The sequence below is a fragment of the Myotis myotis genome, unplaced genomic scaffold (genome assembly GCF_014108235.1).
Source record: "Myotis myotis isolate mMyoMyo1 unplaced genomic scaffold, mMyoMyo1.p scaffold_m19_p_3, whole genome shotgun sequence".
NCBI classification, from domain to species: Eukaryota; Metazoa; Chordata; class Mammalia; order Chiroptera; family Vespertilionidae; genus Myotis; species Myotis myotis.
Genome location: NW_023416335.1, coordinates 82,467,426 through 82,486,305, shown reverse-complemented (window position 1 = coordinate 82,486,305; position 18,880 = coordinate 82,467,426). Strand labels below are relative to the sequence as shown.

General features: G+C 39.4%; 1 protein-coding gene across 2 annotated transcripts in view; it reads left to right on the top strand.

Moving 5' to 3' along the window:
* Positions 1 to 18,880, top strand: part of ENOX1 (ecto-NOX disulfide-thiol exchanger 1) — a 626,117-nt gene that overhangs the window by 402,839 nt on the left and 204,398 nt on the right. For both annotated transcript variants that reach the window (XM_036300802.1, XM_036300801.1), the window contains exons 5-6: positions 2,014 to 2,157; positions 2,952 to 3,089. In XM_036300802.1, the coding sequence (XP_036156695.1) occupies positions 2,145 to 2,157; positions 2,952 to 3,089 (151 nt within the window). In that variant the 5' untranslated portion in view covers positions 2,014 to 2,144. The remainder of the gene's footprint in view (positions 1 to 2,013; positions 2,158 to 2,951; positions 3,090 to 18,880) is intronic.

Genomic DNA, 18,880 nt, shown 5'->3' with positions numbered 1-18,880 from the left:
TGAACAATAATAGATACATAGGCAGAGCTGCCTCAAACAGATTTTCAAACTGCAATGGGAAGGCCGGGGAGGGTTGGGGGGCAGGAAGTAGGGGGGTAAGTGATCAACCAAAGGACTTGTATGCATGCATATAAGCATAACCAATGGACATAAGACACTGGGGGTTAGGGGAGGCTAGGGGACTGTCTAGGGCGGGGGGGGGGGGATGGACACATATGTAATACCCTTTGTAATACTTTAAGCAATAAAATAAAAAAAAGTATTCTCAATTGTCAACAATTTGTTTTTAGACAGTTTCATATTCAAAGGGTTACTGTTTCTTGCATGGAAGAATCAAAGAAATAAAAGAGGGTGCCATAAAAGGTCCAAACTTCACACTAGATACACTGACAAACAGACCATATAGGGTTTGGCAGATGATGCGAACTGTGAAAGAATTCACAACTGAGAGAAGAGATAGATGCTAGAGAGGGAGTTTATTTTACTTTCCCCAAAGGGAAACGGTCTGTGCATTGCTAATAAATACAGGGGCAAGAATCAGGTCTGTGCATTGCTAATAAATACAGGGGCAAGAATCAAAAGGCAGCTTCCTCCTTTAAAGGGTAACAGCTGCGTGATAAGGAAGGGAGGAAGATTTGGGGCTGAGACCTAAGGAGGTGTCCTAGGGAGGTGGCTTATCAGTATATTTGCCAAGCCTATAAAACATGCTTACAGCAAAAGTTATGAAGAATTCAAAAGAGGCTTGTTTGAAGGGAAAAGAGGAAGGGAACTTTCTACTAACTACAGACTCCCTGGTGCTAATTATCCCTGAGTTGTAAAAACAGTGGGGAGGAGAGGTATGCAAGAATGTAGCCTTGAGAGTAACTTATCCTGTCTTGCAGTTTGAACAGAGGGGCTGTTTGAATCAGAGGAGCTAACAGTCTTGGGGTTTAATTACCAAGTGCTTCTCATAAATTGTGGAAGGCCACTGCAAGGAAAAAGAAGGGCCTTTTTCCTGTTCTTACATCAAAGGCCTTTCTCAAACATATAATGCTAGAATATCCATTAACAGAAACATGGTTTTAAAAATTTTCTAAATTTATACCTAAATAAAAATAATTATTTAAATTCAATTGTTAGATTAAATCTACTTAAAAGTCAAACTTCTCACATCACTCATCTAAGTGCAGCATGTTTTACCATCCAGTTTTGGATTGGTGCGAGTGCACTGAAAATATGTATGAATGTTATGTTTTTGCATTTTTAAGAATGCAGAGAAGGCATAGAATTTTATAAAGAGTGTGATATAGATGGGCCCTTTGCAACTTTATTTAATGTTTTATTGTTATTTGTTTTTGTTAGAAATGTGCTTTGAAAAATCTGATTTTATACATATTAAAATTAGATTTTATTATATATAAATTGTGACCAGTTAAATTTATCTTTCCATGGAATTAAAAAGACAAATGTTTTTCCTTTGCTGCCTCAACACGCTCTAGATCTTCTTTCATGAGCAGCATACCATTATTTCCTTTGGCCTTTCCTGACTATTGTAGTTTGGGTGCACTCCTTTACCAGTCTCATGGTGAATAGATTCTTGCTTTTTTTCTCCCTCTTCCATACTTTTTCTTCCTCTCTGAATATATTTCACAGATGACTGTCTTCCAAAATAACATCAGTTAATTTTTTAACTTAAAAAAAATCATACTTAGCCCTGAGTCTGCCCTCTCCATTGATGTGTAGTGTGTGGAAGAGGCTGTGCAGGGACTGATAAGCCCCATTTGTGAAGTCTCTTCAGTAGGGGGCCAGGCGCTCACTGCAGATGGGCTGTTTATTCAGCCAGCACTGGCCCTAGCTGGGTTCAGAGTTGACCCACCTTCTCAGAGGACTCTGAAACCAAGCCAGGAGACAGCTCTACTTCCGTGCCTGTGATTAGATGTTGTTCTTTGTTGGTTGTTTTTGAATAGACAGTTTTTCTTTAGAAGGCTCCCTCAGTTTACTATTATGGTTTTCACTCCTTTTCCCTTTTTGCAGAATCTGATGATCTCCGTGGGGACCCTGCACTCAGCCTTCAAAGTGCTCCTGCCCCACAGGATGCTCGTAATTCAGTAGTAGATGCTGGTGGCCTTGAAAGCATCACCCAGTGTCCCCAACGGCTTCCTCAGATGATGGCTGCAGGTAAATGTCGGTGGCCAGCCCAGGACACAAGCATTTTTGAGTTCTTAGTGGAAAAGTTTGCCCAGGCATGAAACTATGCATGGAACCCAGAACCTGAGATCCTTAAAGAAATCAGGCTGTGGAACAAGTGAACATCAAAGAACATTAAGTCAAATTTGACATATTTTGTGGTGTGTATATATTGTTGTTGTTTTAGCTCTGTGCTATTTGTAGTACCATTTATTTGTTTATTTTGCTTTAGTGAAAGCTTGCTTATAAGAAATATTTTGGAGAAGTCACATTTTCTTAATGCAATGCTGTAAAGAGTTTATAAAGGAGGAAATCTGTTACAAGGTAACAGTAAGTTCAGTCAGGACCATTATCATGAGTTACAACTATTCTAGAGATTCTATTAGTTGGAAGGTGTGCCTGCTCCAGAATTTATGTATTTTCCATCTACCAAGCCAATTGACTTGTGTTACCAGGAGAGTATTCCTGCTTTGTCTGGAAACCTTGGAACTGAACTGATGTTGTTTCACTAGGAGAAGAAAGCGATTCTTTGTTTTTCCAGAAGTACTTTCTTAATGGCATTCTGTGTATAATATAAACTACATGTCATTAAGTTTCCTCCCAGAATGTATTCGCAAACTCTTTATACTTATGTCTGAAGGAAACATTGCTGTAGATTATGTGCTTGTTTTTTTGTGGTCTGGGAAAATGCTAAATGAAGCCGCACATCTCTAGAAACGTAGTTTCCTTTAAAACAAATACCCTTGCCTATTGACTCTCAGTCATTGTTTATTTTTTTCCTGCAGCCGCGGATGGTTTGGGGAGTATAGCGATAGACACAACCCAGCTCAACATGTCCGTGACAGATCCCACAGCCTGGGCCACCGCCATGAATAATCTGGGCATGGTTCCCGTGGGGTTGCCTGGACAGCAGCTTGTGTCTGGTAAGCTCTCTCCTGGGTTTGAAGCAGCAGTGCCAAAGGGTGGAGGTGACAGGTGCCCAGTAATCTCTCCGCACGCAAGTGTTGAGCATGGCCAGTGATTTATGTCTGGGGCATGTTTGGCAGGTTGTGCTTGAGATTCTTTTCCTCATCACCTTGCTCTTTTGCCTAATAGCCGTTCTCAGAAAAAAGGCCGTACGCAGCATCTATCATCTACAGCATTGCAACATCAACTCCATATTTTTTAAAATTGGTAAACAGAGGGCTAAGATTTGCTTTGCAATTTGCAAAACTCTTTCACATGCCTTATGGCACTTGAATCCACAGTCTTCTCTTTGACACAGATGGATACTTATTGTCGTTGCTCTTGTTAATGTTCTCATTTTAAAAACAGGGAAGCAGAGGAGCAAAGTTCAGGTTACTTTTCCAGCATTGAAGTGGCAGAGCTAGAAATCCATTCAGTTCCACCTTTTCTTTCCACCACACTTTGGAATCAAAATAGAATGCATTCAATAGGGAAAACGTTTAGAAATGTCACAAAGCAGGAAGTCATCACTTATTTTGATATATGTTTATTGAGATTTTCTATGTGCCCTCTCACAAGAGCTTTGAGAAATAAAAGATATACCTATACAAGTGTCCTTGAGGAGCATGTCTCCCTAAATTGAAAAACACAGCAACAACAACAAAACCCAGCATAAATATAATGTGTAGAATCAGTTGTTAAGTAGTGGTTCATACTAGGAATGTAGTAATTTCCAGAAAGATATATTACTGAGGCTCTGAGGAAGATGTTATCAGGAAGATGGGAGTTGAGTTGTCTGGAAAGATACATAGGATTTGTATGTATTCACTCCTTCCTTCATTCCTTCATTCATTCAACACATATTTATTAAGACACTATCCTGGTGCAGAGGCTCCAGCAGTAAACAAAACAGTCATGGTCCTTGCCCTTCAGAATGTGCAATAGAGAGGTGACAGTCAATTATAATACTACGTTCCATGCCTACAGGTCTGTGTAGTTTGTGCTGAATTGACTAAGCATTTAGTTTCTTTCTTTCTTTTTTTTTTGTCAATATTGGCCATAGATGTGAAAGTCTAAACTAGCTATAGTAAATTATACATATTTTATGCTTATGTGTACACATATGTATACATATACACATATATAAAAATATATAAAATTCTTAAGTATAACAAGAATGAACACAAGAGAGGATGGGAGATGGGGAAAGTGAGAGACAGCAAAAGGAAAGTCAAAAATTGAGTTATAAAGCATTATACTTAAGATATTTATAAAATTCTCCAAAATGTTATAAAAGTCATACAATTGAAGATTAGCCTGCTATGGGATGTGTGTATATGCACATGAATGACATTTCTGATGCTTAAATGTGTGTTTATTCAGAATCCTTTTTCCCAAAGCTAATCTAGATAGATAGTTGCTTCTAACAACTTGAGAATAAAGATTTGTATTTTTCTACCCACATTCTTCCTCATTTTCTATCCACATAATTGAAATATTCATGTAACAGAAATTACTTTACTTTTGTCTCCACCTCCCACTTCTCTCAGAAAATGTTGGGTGGCTTCCAGAGTGAGCCACACCTCAACAATTCATTATTTTTTTCTTATTATTTTGAGTCTTCTGACATTTTAACCATGACCAATTCATGCTTTTCTCAGCAACTTACCGTGTAAAGGATTACAGCCCTACTCATTATAGAAGATTTACCATATCTGTCCTGAATTATGTTCTGTATCTCCTTATTAGCCAAACTGCCTTTCATGGTCTTCCTAAGAATCCTTTCTTTATCTTCCAACTTCGCTTTGTTCTCAGGGCTGGCTGCCAGCAGCAGGGTATGCAGTATCTCAGGGTCAGGCTCTGTTTTATTTTATTAGTGTTCATGTATTTTCTTACAGGCTTTTTTTTTCCTGTACAAATATTTTAATCACATTAGATATAAGATTTTCTATATGCATTTTAGTACCTTATTCTAATTTTTTTTCCATTTTACAGTTTTATATTTAAAAATTATAAAACTCCATTGAATAAATATTTCCTACTTTATTTAATTATTGTAATTTTGCATGTAAGCTGATTCCATTTTTTCCCCTCTGACTAGCCAAATTTCTTTGGAGACCTTAATTTCGTCAAGCCTATAAAAGCATTTCATCTTTTCTGTACAATGATGATTGTATCTCTTTCATGGGACTATTGTTAGATTTAAATATGGTAAATTGCATAAAATACAGCTGTTAGTTTTTTTCCAGCATAGTCAGAGAGCCACGGAGTGTTGCTTCTCTCTCAGTTTTCATACCACCACCTCTGGAATTCTTCAGTGTGGCTGTAGAATGTTAGAGGCCGTCTTTAATGTCTCAGAAGGGATTTTAAGATTATTTAGTGTAACCTTCCTTCCAAGAAATCTCCTCTAAAATATCTCTGACAGGATTATGGAGAGGCTGGATTTTATGAGCACTTGGCTTTCTCTCAAAGTTTCTGATATTTCTAAATGACCAACTACTCTTCCCCTATTAGTTAAAATTAAACTGACACTAAACCCATTCCTTACTACTTCTTCTGTTTAATAAAATTATTAGCAAAGCAAGGTGTATAGTTTCATATCCTCTGATTTTAGCAAAGTGATTTTTCAGAACATCAGATCACTTTTACATGCCTTTCTGAGCTGTAATTGTAAGATCCCACAATTCCACCTCTTCCATTTTCCTCCCACTTCATCATCCAGATGTTCCCCTCTACAATCCCATTTCCACTTTCAGGAACCTCCCTTTTACTTTCTTCAATATGCAGTACTACTTGAGATCATTACGTTGAGTTTGTTTATTTTATCCAAAATATATCATTATATTAAATCCCATACTCCAAAGTCTTGGTTTTTCTATAATATAATATTTACCTCCTATGTTATTGTTTTGTGTTTATTTTATTCCCCATACTTTTCGTTTTGTAGAATTATTTTTATTGTTGTTGATTTGTTCTCATTACTTTGTGCATTGGCATTATCAATTCATGGCTGTTGGCATCAATTCAACATCAATAGGCTTCCCCAATTTGAGGTTCAGTGGAGAAGGAAACTTTACTCAGTGCAAACCGCTTAATTGTGATTCAGCACAGCTGTGAAAACAGCTTGGCTGTTAGGAGGCCCTGGGACCAGGCCCCTCTCCAGCTAGATAGCTCTGCTCTGCTCCCTCTGTTCTGCACAGGTCTGCTCTGCCCTATGCCGGTTTGCTCTGCTCTGCTGCGTGAGACATCTCTGGTGTTTCAGCTCCAGCCAGGGAAACACAGTTTTCAGTCTTGGGTGGAAAGGAAAAGCAGACTCCCAGAGCCAGAGGGGAGCTGACTTATAAAGATAAAGGTTGCTGATTGGTTTGTCCTCATGCAAACTAGGACTCCAAATCCTTGAAGTTTGATTGATGCAAAAGGCACTCTCCTGATAGGTCAGAATAGAACTGCTCTGAGTGGTCAGTGTAGCTCTGATTGGATGGAGACCACCTCAATCCTATTGATTGAAATAGGATTCCGTAACTCCTTTATAAAGGCTGGGTCAGCTGGCAGAAACAGTGCAGGCTTCTCACTGAAGTGCGGTTTTCATGAGAGGCCCCTGTGTAGAAATGGCTGCTGGATTCTGTTTTTTAAATTTTAGCCAATTAGCCACCAGGAGCTCTTCTTAGCAGGCATCTTCTTTCTCGGGGTCCAGAGTGTAGATCCAGGTTTTCTAAACTTCTCTGTGGGGACATCTGTGTCCCACAGTTGTTGTTAGGTAGGGCAGATGTCATATAAGCATTTACGTGGTCTAACAGCTGTGGTAAACTTTCTGTTTAAACGCAAGCAATTTGCTGTCTTTGTGTGTTTCCTCGGAGCCTTTACTATGCTAATGTGCAAAGTGTAGTTTCCAAAGTCATATCTAGTATGTAGGATTCCCCAAACTTAAGTCAGCCATTTAAAAAAATCTGTTCATGAAGGAAAAATACCACATGATCTCACTCATTCATGGATAATAGAGACCATTATAAACTTTTGAACAATAATAGATACAGAGGCAGAGCTGCCTCAAACAGATTGTCAAACTGCAGCGGGAAGGCCGGGGAGGGTTGGGCGGCAGGAGGTAGGGGGATAAGAGATCAACCAAAGGACTTGTATGCATGCAAATAAGCATAACCAATGGACATAAGACACTGGGGGTTAGGGGAGGCTAGGGGACTGTCTAGGGCGGGGGAAAAAATGGACACATATGTAATACCCTTTGTAATACTTTAAGCAATAAAAAAATAAAATAAATAAATAAATAAATAAAAATTAAAAAATAAAAATAAAAATAAAATAAATAAAAAAAATCTGTTAGCATCTCAGGAGACACTAGAATATAGCCATCTACCAAATTTTCCCACCAGCAGTGGAGATGCTTTCCCAGTACCATCTATCTTCCTCTGCCATAAGTGATATCTTCCCTGTGATCTAGTTTACAATTTTGTTTGTTTGTGTTTTCACTGAAGAGTGTCACTCCGTAATCTCACATTTCAAAATAACCCTGTTGTGGTCAGGGGTTGCCTGAAGCCCTCCCAGTTTTCTATGACCTGCACTCTCACTTTCCAGGAGCCCCCACCTCTGGGGTCATAAGCTGACATCCAGAATATTGCATCCTGAGTTTTGAAACCATCTGTGGAACCAGCTGCTCCCTTCCTATATATCCTGGCTCCTTTCCCAAAGTTATAATCATCAACTGGAAGAGTTGAAAAGCAGCTGAGTCTCCAGGTTTTAACTTTCTTGTCCAGGCATGCATGGGAATGGTAATGCTTTCTGGATAATACCCTGGCCATGAGATTATACCTTGCTTGTCTCTAAGCTTTTTGAAAATTTTTTTCCCTAATGTCAGCAATTCCCCCTTAGTTGTTATTGGCTTTAAGTTGACATATCTTTTACCCCAAGTTTCTAAGCATGCCATTTGTTACATTTCAAATACGTGTTCTGAACAAGCATCACACCTCCCTGTTAGCTATGAAAGGCTATAAACAAAACAGTGCCACATGCCTTATCAGGGACCAGCATGGAGCCAAGAAAAGAATATCTTGTAGATGTGAACACTCTGAATTGTCCTTTGGCTCATACCTTGCTGTTTCTTCTTCAGAAGCCCTGAGTTTACTATCACTGCCTCTGTGCCCTGCCACTCGGAGGAGAGGTTAGCTTTGTAACTCATGCAGGGAGGGGAAGGTTAACATGAGTTACAGTCTCCCCTTTACCCTCTCCCATTCACTGATGCATTTTTATTCCTCTCTGCTTCCTGGAATATTTTTTCTAGTTTCCTTCTTGGGTTGTTTAATCCTCCCAGGAACACCTTGATCCTCTTTAATATGCCAGATTTGAAGAGGCATTTGTTAAATTCTGTCATCTCCTAAAGCATCACTCTTTTAACTGGGATTTATTGAGGCAGATGTTGTGCTGAATACAGGAATATGAGACATACACCTTACTTTCATGTTTTAGAGTCTACTGGGAGACATAGAGAAGGGTAAATAAGCAAAATACAAATCAACATGATAAGTGGTTCTGCCATTAACAGATACAGGTGCTGTAGGATGTCACTGGAGAGTGTTAAGCAGGGGAGTAGTATGATTAGAGCTGTATTTTTACCAAGCACTTTTGTAAGTCCTGCAGATAACGAATGGGAGTGTGGAAAGGTTGGTCGCAAGGAGATGGGATGGGGGCTGTAGCAGTTACTCAGATAAGAGAAAATAATGGCAGTAATGGCAATAATGATCATGGCAATAGAGGTGGAGAGAAGTGAAGGGACCTGTGAGACACTGAATTATAGAAACAGCAGGAATTAATGAATGAGTCCACACAGAATGTAAAGAGAGTGGAGAACCTACAATGACTCCTGGGTTTCTAGCTTTGGAAATTGTGTAAGCGGTGGGGTCTTTTACTGAGATGAGGAAGGCTAGGAGAAATAAAAGGGTTGGGGAGGGTGGTTTCTTTTTGGATGTGTTGAATTTGAATAGCCAGTTGAAAGAAAACATGCGGTAGGCAGTCACATTTAGGTTCTAGGACTCACAAAAGAAGGGTGGATGGAGATGCAACTTTAACAGCCTCAGCATGCGGGTAGTCACTGACACTGTGTGCCTTTCTCCCCTGGCAACACTTTTGCTGTGAAATTAGAAATAGACCCCTAGCTGCTCACTCAAGTGTCAGCCCAACCTCCAGTTGTGTCTCCACATATTTTTTCTCTCTACATCCTCTCTTTTATCCCACTAGATTCCTGTCCATTGCTTGGCTGCAAGGTCTGAACTGAGGGAAAAAAAAGTCCTAGGTAAAACAAATATAATCTAGGATTCTACACTGAAACCATTTCATCAGCTCACAGATATTTAGATGGACTGTCTGTTGATAAACCATCCCACATACTTGTTTTTAAAATGAAAATGATACTCAAACCAGCAAACTTCCTTTCTTCAGTCCCCTCAGATATTAATGGTGACATACACTGACACTGGAGTGATTCAGGGGATGCAGATAGCCTGGTTTATAGCTGTTGAGCTCTCTATAAGATAATGCTCAGAGTCCTCTTTTGTTTTTATTTTCCATTTGTTGAAAGATTTCTCATTATCAAGTGTCAGAAAACAAATAGGCTGTTGACTTATGTTTCACAATTTATGTACCTGATTTCCTATATTCTTGACAGTTCCGTTACACTTTCCAGAGTTATTTACCCTTTTCTCCCCAGGACATTAGGACAAGTACATTGGTATATTTATTCATTCACCAAAGTGTTACTGGAGGTTCAAAATATACAGTGTATTTTACAAGGCACTAGAGAAATAGCAATTTACACAACAGACAGGTGATACTCCTGTGGAGAATACATATTTCTAAAGAAACAGATGTTATTCAAATAACTGTGCAGATGATTATTTAATTATAATTGTGGGGTATTACAAAAGAGGGATGGGGAGGCCTAACGTAGCTGGGAGGTGCTGGAGGGGGCTCAGAAAAGGCTCCTCTGGCCCTGCTGGCATGGCTCAGTGGTTGAGCATTGATCTATGAACTGGAGGTCACGGTTTGATTCCCAGTCAGGGCACATGCCCGGGTTGTGGGCTCAATCCCCAGTAGGGGGCGTGCAGGAGGCAGCTGATCAATGATTCTCTCTCATTATTGATGCTTCTCTCTCTCTCTCTCTCCCTCTCCCTTCCTCTAAAAAAATTAAATAAAAATTAAATAAATAAAATTTTTTTTTAAAAAAAAAAAGCTTCTCTGAAGAGGCAATATTTAGGCTAAGACCCAAAAGATAAATGACAATTATCCAGATAGCAGGAGGGAAGAGTAGGAAGAAAAGGGTAATTTGGGAAGGTAATTCTAAAAGCAGAAATGCTCTGCACAAAGGCCTGACATGATAGAAGCGTGACTCCTTTAAGGAAGTAAAAGATGGTATATGAGGGCAAGAGGGCCTGGGTGGGGTGAGGCTAGTAGATTGGCTGGGGCCAGATCATGCCTGCCACAGTAAAGAGGACAGATATTGTTTGCAAAGTTTGGAAAGATTATAAGCGGAGAAGTAAGCTCTAACTGACTTAATTGTGTTTTAATTACTTGAGTTGTTTTATAGGGCTGGACTGAAGAATGGCAAGAAAGGAGTCTGGGAGTCCATCTGGAGGGCTGATGGGAGTCCAGAAAGAGATGATGGAGTGGAGGGCCTAGCTATGTCCACAGGGGACTGGGACATGGAGCACCTACCATGTGTCGGGCATTGCCAAGGTTCTGGGGACACAAACATCCCCCTGGAGTGTCATTCTAGCGCTGCGTTTACGATGTGCATGTCTACAGTGTTTCTACAGATAAGAGAATTTGGAGAAAATTGTTTCCAAAAAATATTTGCTTCAGTCTGTACTATGTAGCACACAAGGTCATGGACATCACTTAAACCAAATCAAGGCTCCGCAAGTAACTTTTCATGGGTGACCACAGCCTATATATCCTTGTTGGCTAGAGAGGTTATATAATGAAAGTCCTTTTCAAATGCTTACATAATATAATATAGTCTTCTGAAATATAGTTATTTTTTCTTCCGTGGAATGTAGAATATAAATTTCACTTCTCTAAGTTTGTCTGTAAAGAGGGAGATAATATCAATATCAGAGAATGATTGCAGCTTTCAGAATTGGTCACATAAAGTGTGGGACATACAGGAGGAACCCAAGCATTTTCGTTTTCTTTGCTATCCCTGAAGAGTTTAAGAAGGAATAGGGAAGGGGAGTAGGGGGACTTTGGATGACTCCCTATTTTAAAGGAATAAAAAAGGAAGACTTGGCTCCTGTGAAAAATGATTCCTTTGTCCGGACTTTTTCCCTGTTCTAGGAACAGTGCCAAGCATTCCCTTCCAGGAGCCACGGGAGGCGTCCACTGCACCCAGGGCCTGCGGGTCAGCTGTAGCTCTGCGACAGCATTACTCAGTGTTTTCCATAAGTCACTGGTCAACTAGTCCTGGACTGTAGATTTCAGACCTTCAAAAACATGAGGTCCTGGAGACTACAACTAAAGCCTAAGACTACGGCTCCCTAAAGCTGATTTAAGTGATGTCAGTTACCTCCTTCAGAGGCTGAGCTGGTGGGAAGTGACAACAGCAACAAAAACAGCCCATTTGGCTTGGGGATGGGTCGGGAAGCTTGCCCCATGCTACATTTCTGTAGTCTTACCTACAATGCAGTTTTACAACTGAAACTGTTTTGTAAAAGCAGCAGAGCCTAAAGCAAAAAGTACCTAAAAGGTAACTGCAGATGCAAATGTAAAAAGCATATGTTAAGTATCTACTATGCTCAAGCAATCGGTAAAATCCCATTTAATCAGGTTTTATCTTGGAAAAGGATGTCCTGGATATCAAGACACACAAGCTTGAACTGTAATCAACTATATTTTCCTCCTCATCAGGGACATTTGCTTGCTGCCATAGAAGAAACATTTTGACCTTGAAGCTTTACTTCTGAAAGTTTATGCTTGTGGGGCAAAGGGACACTTTATCCTTAAGGGGAAGGCAAAATACTGTAGTCTTCACATTCATAAATCTTTCAGACCATAAGGGCATCTTTAAAGAAATATTCCTCACTTCACAGGATGGGACTCTGTGGCCTCCACCAGTTAATGCTTCCTAGTCATGTATTCCATCCCAGCAGGAAAACCAGGCCTCGACGCCCTAACATGAGGTGACTAAAGTCTCCACAGGGGATCTTCTCACAGAGTGAATCATTGCTGATGAGGTTCTAACCAGAGACATTTCCATGAGCTGTGAAATCACTCAAAAATGTTCATTTTGTATTTTCAAAACTTAGTGGCCTCTCTCTTGGAAACCATGTATTTGAGAACATCTTTTGAGTTTGTTCATCCCCAGCTGTGAGAAAATACTGCCTAGTCATGGGTAGGAAAAAAGCAATTTAGAAAAATAATAGAGGAAGACGATGATTTCATCCTTGTCTGGATTTCTGTGTCATCTTGCTGGGACTGGGCCAGGAGAGGGGCAGGCCAGAGTTTCCATAGGAGCAGGGGGAAGAGCCCAGTGTGTGCAGCAGGCCCTGACTGACCAGCGAAGACTGAGAAGGGCACGGAGGTACAGAAAAAGCCAATCAGTAACAAAGGAGGAAGCAGAGCGCCAGAGACAACACACATGGTTATTCCTTCTCTGCTCTGTCACATGGTGGCTAAGGGACCAGGGCCTAGTCACACGGATTTCAAGGGCTTTGCTATACCCACCTGCCAAATGAGGGTGTCAGGTTCCCTTAAAGCACTGAAATTCTGTGATTTAGGAAAATCATAAAAATCAAATCATAAGACATTACTATGCACAATGCTAGAGTGGACAGCACCCAGTTAATGCCTTAAATAAAGCAAGAGAGGAGCTTTCAGCAGGAACCACTGGAAGAGTATCTCTATAATTAAGATCATCTTTTTGGGGGTGGTTGTGTTTTTGTTTGTTTGTGTATTTGCTCTAATAGATCCAGAGAGCACCTGCAGAGTTCATCACACAGGTAGCCATGTGAGTGACGTGGGAGAATCGTGGTGAGGAACTTAAGTCTTTCTAGTCTTTGAAGAATCAAGTTACAAGAGAAGGAAGGACATATTACTGCTCATTTCAAGGCCTTTCACACAGCAGTGGTTATTCCTGCTGAGTAAAGGCAAATATAAAATGAGCATCAGTGAAGATGCTAGAAACTGGAAGGTCTCAGTTCATGCACTCTTAAGAAGGGTGTGAGCAGAGCGTTTTGTATTCCAGTTTTTCCCACCATTGGAAAATACGGTACAGACCACCTAAAATTCTAAATACGTAGCCTTGCTTGTTTTTATTTGTAATTGCCTTCATTGTGGCTATATCTGGTTTTTGAATTTAGAATTCCTTAAAGAAAATTAGGAGCTCTGTAAAAATATGAGTAAGAAGGAACCAGAGATGTACATTTCCTCTTACCTCCTTTGCAAAGCTCTTGCTGTACTCAAGCCCATGTTTGAACTGCGGGTAAGAGCCACAGCCTCTGTGCCACACCTGGACAGTCTGTGTGCCTGGCTCCTTCCCTGGATGCATAAACTCAGTGGTCTGTTTTAAATGGCCTCCTGCTGGGCCCCGTGTTTAGCAAGGAAAAGTAAATAAGGCCATGCTTGTTCCAATTGTTAATGAGAATCTGAAAACAAGACTTGGGGCAAAAAAATTAACTGAAGTATGGATGATTAAGAATTTATTGTAATGTGGTATCCATTGATATTACCAACTCAGTAGAAATAATAAGACTTTGGAGTTAGAGAGGACTTTAGATAGTAATTTCTCATAGGTACTTAGTGTTTAATTTTTCTAAGCAATTACAGATACAATATTTCATTTAAAACTTGGTGATATCCTCCTGGTGGCAAATGTGTCTTAATACTATTCCCATGCTCATGGCAGAAGTTGCTTACCTTTCCTACTGAAGTCCGCAGCTGGCAGCTCAAGGAACATGTAAGTTACTTGTTCCCAGATACTTGTACTTCCAGCCAAATGCATGTCAAGGGAACTACTGCTGTGTTTTAGCTAAAAATTATTTTTCCATCAGCAATTCAAAAACATACAGTGCCTCATATTATTTTTCTTAATCTTTGTGATCCACCTTTATATATGAATTACTTATAATGACTAATTCAAAATATCAGAAATACCTGCAGAGCTGTGCCTGAGTTTGCTTCAAACTCTTTGGTACCAACTTATAATGGCTATCCATTCTAGCAACCTCACATTAGTATTTTTTGGTCTAAGGACAGAAAAAAGAACACAGAAAAGGGATTTCTTTAAAATACTTCTTAGTAGAGTCATTCATTTTACACTTGGAATGAAAACACAAATTTGTAAAGAAATTATAGCTTTTAAGGAAAAACATATTTTAATGTATATAGATAAAGCAAGCCAAAATGTACAGAAAATGTTGAAAGTGAAATTTTATTTCGAAGAAAAACAAATGGATTTTCGAATTAATATTATACCTCTGCCATACACACTTTTAGGGATGCCATAGTATTTCTATTGTCATAGTTTGACAATATCCATCTTTCCCTCCTTTTATCCTCCCTTTCTCCCTTTCCTACATCCCTCCCTCTCATCCTACCTCCCTTCCTTTCTTCCTTCCATATTTGTTGACTAGCTTTCATTGTGAAGAACTAAAATTATTTCTTTCTCAGCTCATACTCTGATGGTGAAGACAAATAGTGAGCAAATTAATAAGTATATCATTAAAAATTATAATTATTACTATGAAGTAAATAATAGGATGTTGCAATGACAGAGCATAAAGGGGAAAATCTGCCACAGTTCTTCACATAATCAGGAAAAGATTCTCTGTGGAGACAAAATTCAAGCTGAGATCCTGGGGATGGGAGGGAGCCAGCTCTGGAAAGAGTGGGAGGAAGAATGTATGAATGGACACTCAAGGCAGAAGGAGCTTGACTTACTTGAAGATCAACTAGAGGGCCAGTTTGGTGGGTGAGGTGGAGACTGTTAGAAGAGTTTGAAGAGGTGGTTAGAGGCCTTGGCTGTCCTGGGAAAGAGTTTGGCTTAATTTTAAGGTTAACTGAAGTTTGTTTGTTTGTTTATTTGTTTGTTTTTGTTCATTCACTCAACAGAGGTGTTCCATGATGGAATCTGAATGTTAAAAGAGAATGGATTTTAAGGGTCAGTGGGAATGAAAGTGAGGGAATGAGTAAAGAGGCCATGCAAGTTCAGATAAGCAAGGGGTGAGGCTTTGACTAGTGGATGGTAGTAAAGCTGGAGAGAGTACAATGATTTGTGATACATTTTTCAGGTAGAGGACTTAGGACTTCCTGATTAGATGAGAGAAAAGGGATTAGAGATGAATCCAAGTTTTATCTTAAGCAACTGAGTAAATGGTGGTCGTATTGCATGAAATGAGAAACACAGGAGGAGCAAATAAAGGGGACAGTCACAAATTCAGATTTGTACATCTCAGGTTTGAACTCTCACAAGACATATAAGTGGTGATATGAAGAAGAAAGGTGGGTATATGTGTCGGAGTGACTGAAGTGTGAGCCACACGTTTATACATATAGCGATATCTGTGTTCAACAGCAGGTAGAACAGGATTGGCACTATGGCCATGAGGGAACTGGCATGAGGAGAACAGAGAAAGAGGAGAGTGTGCGAGTAGGCTTTGAAAAATTTTAGCATTTAACTTTTAGAAAGAAGGACATAGCCAGTAAAGGATGTTGAGGAGGAGAAACAGCCAAAAAAATTAGACAGAAAACGAAAATGTGTGACATTTTGGGAACCAAGCCATATATATCATCCATGTAGTAGCCAGCAGGAATGATTTCTTATGAAAGGTCAAGTAAAAAGACTGCAATGGGGGAAGGCACTGGTGACTTTAACAAGAGCCGTTTGGTGCAGTTGTAGGGGTAGAAGCAGGTAGTGAGTTAAAAATGGAAGGATATCATAAGGACCAAGGGGGATGGTGCATAGGGAGCCCTATGAAAGCCATAAAGGGCAAAGAAAATAGCTTATCAGTAGTAACAGTACCTTTGTGATGTTAATGGTCACTATTTTTCATTTTTGTTTTACATTTAAATTTTGAACCACTGGTAAACCACTTTTCTGAAAAAAAGAGGAAGGAAAGAAGGAGGGAGGAAGGAAAGTAGGGAGGGAGGGAGGGAAAGAAAGAATAATGACAAATGAAAAATAGAAACATCTTTCATAGTCAAGTCTTTGAAGATGTTTGTCTAGAAAAGAGGCAGGTAAATTTAGAGGTAACTTGAATATGATATGCAATCAAGAGAACATTAAGACAAAGTAGAGTAAGTATGACAATAAACTTTTGGAAATATCCATTGGTAGGAAGAAGTATTTGATTGGATAGAGGGGCTATTGTAGAAAGTAAGAAACCCCAAAGCTCCTGATTTGGACAAAGCTTATCAGTCCATGTTACATATAGTGAAATTGAATCCCTTTTTCTGGGATTGTTATTGGTGGGGAGAGCTCCTTGTCCCCACCGATTGCTGATGAGAGTCGGGTTCTTGGGGTGCTGCTGGAATATGAGTTTTCAGAGTTCCCCATATTTCTATGGAATTCTACCCCTGAGTTTCCAAGGTCCTATTTCCCTCTGTCCCACCATGGAAGAAGAGTAGCTGTGACTTTAATACGGCTAGGATTAAAGCCACTGCCTGGAGTTCCTATTCCATGTCTTCACAGTCTAACCCAGCATCAGGCTAGCCCAACTTGTGTTCCCTGCTGCAGTCCATCAGTCCATTGTGTGTGGGGTCCACAGGGCCACATGGCTATAGAAGGAACATGGGTGAATGAAAGTAAACAGGAGTAAAACCAAAGAAACCAAAAAGCCAAGAGCACCAAGAGCGAGAGCTCCATTGTCTAGGGAAGGGGTGGGGAATGTCTGGCCCGAGGGCTGTATAAGGCTGTGAAATCATTTGGTCTGGTCCTGCCAAGGCAATTGCTGGCAGGAGTTGAAATTCAATAAATCTAGGAGTTTTTTTCATAGCAACATACATTTTTATTGAGTGAGTTAAGTCAATGATGTTATAAATATCCAAATAGCCTTGGCAGGAAAAAGATTCCCCACCCCTGGTCTAGGGGGATTCTGTATTCCCAAATTTTCTCGGACTTGCAGTGACCCTGCCCGTTCTGGCCAATGATCTCTGTTCTCAGGTTTGGCTGGCAGCAAACAACTTCCCTCTGTCAACCCTACCCACTGCACATGAACCCAGCTTCCCCTTTGTTTGGTCCTTTCCCCCAGTGAACTGCAGGGAAGGGACGGGTGGTTCCCTGGGGAGTGTAAAACTGCAGCTTCCTGGTGAAGCTACCCAAATGACATGCCTATAATGTCTGGCCTCCCTTTTGCTCTTTTCTATTATTAATAACTAGCTAATTACAATGGTAACGATCAGATAAATGAGCCACCTCCATAAATGAGGAGGATTTTAAAACTCAAAATGAAATACATTATTGACTGACATAGTCTTATATTTGCCAAAATTGTTATATATATTTATATTATATAACAATTTATATTATATATATATATATATATATATATATATATATATAAAGTGACTGAATTTTTGCAGACAATTTCCCTTATAGATAATAGAACAATTATGTGTCCACTGAAGTTATTATTGGACACAGCCATCTGGTGCAACACCACTTCTCCCTTTTGAGTAATCTCTCCTATAGAGTAATTTTATATGTCTAAAGCTCATTTATATGCCTTGATTTCTTATCTTTGTGCTGTAACACATTCTAAATATTTACTTTGGTTAATGAGTTGATTATATTAAAACCCACTGGAGTCTACATGGCTTTTAGAAGTGATGAGAATTATTCTCTTGCTGTGAAATAATAATGCCTCACCTCCCTGTTTGGACCTTTTCTCCAAGTATATGCAATGCTTGTGAAGACTAGGTCTCTCACAATTCTCACCTCCTTGTAAGCATTCACATTGCATCTCCTATATGTATGTATACAAGTTATTTTTGTTTGTTTTTTCACACTTGCTAAGTCAGAGGAACAACAAATCATTTATCTCCCTCCCTTCCCTTCACATGGAGTGGGAGTAGTGTTATCTGTTGTTCCACAGAAAAAATAGGCCATCCATTATTTCCTCAGACCCCATTGGTTTGCCTCCTTGAATGGAGTCCTGCATCTAAACAAAGAGGGGTGTTTTTGTTTTTTTTCACATAAATGGATGACTATATTAGCCTTGTGAAAGTCCCACCATCTGCATCATGGAACACTAGTAAAATATTTGACTTAACTTGCTAGGCATATAAAATTATGGCTAGTCAGGGTAAATCCTTTAATCTCTATGACCTTCAGGTTCTACATTAGAAAATGGGCCTATCAACACTATCTATTGTGCTATCTTTTTTTTCAAGGATCAAATGTTTAAAAAAGGAAATTAAGAGATGCCTTGGGATCTTTTACACATTATAAGCGTTTTAACTATATAATCACTTCCCTTCTCTAAGTTTCTAAGACTGAAACAGAGGAGTATAGATTTAAAAATTTGATACTGCCAAATTGTTCTGTACAAAATTGAACCCATTTTACACTCACACCAATGGTAGATATTTAAAATTATTTTAACCTTTACTGTCTCCATAGTGAAAAATGATCTAACCCATCTATTTGCTTTACTTTGGTGACTCTGTTGTTAGTCTTTGAGCTGTTCCTGATTTTCAAATAGTATAAACAACTGTGCAGTTCTTAACTTTGACATTTTTCCCCATTTAAAATATTTCTTTAAGTTCAGTT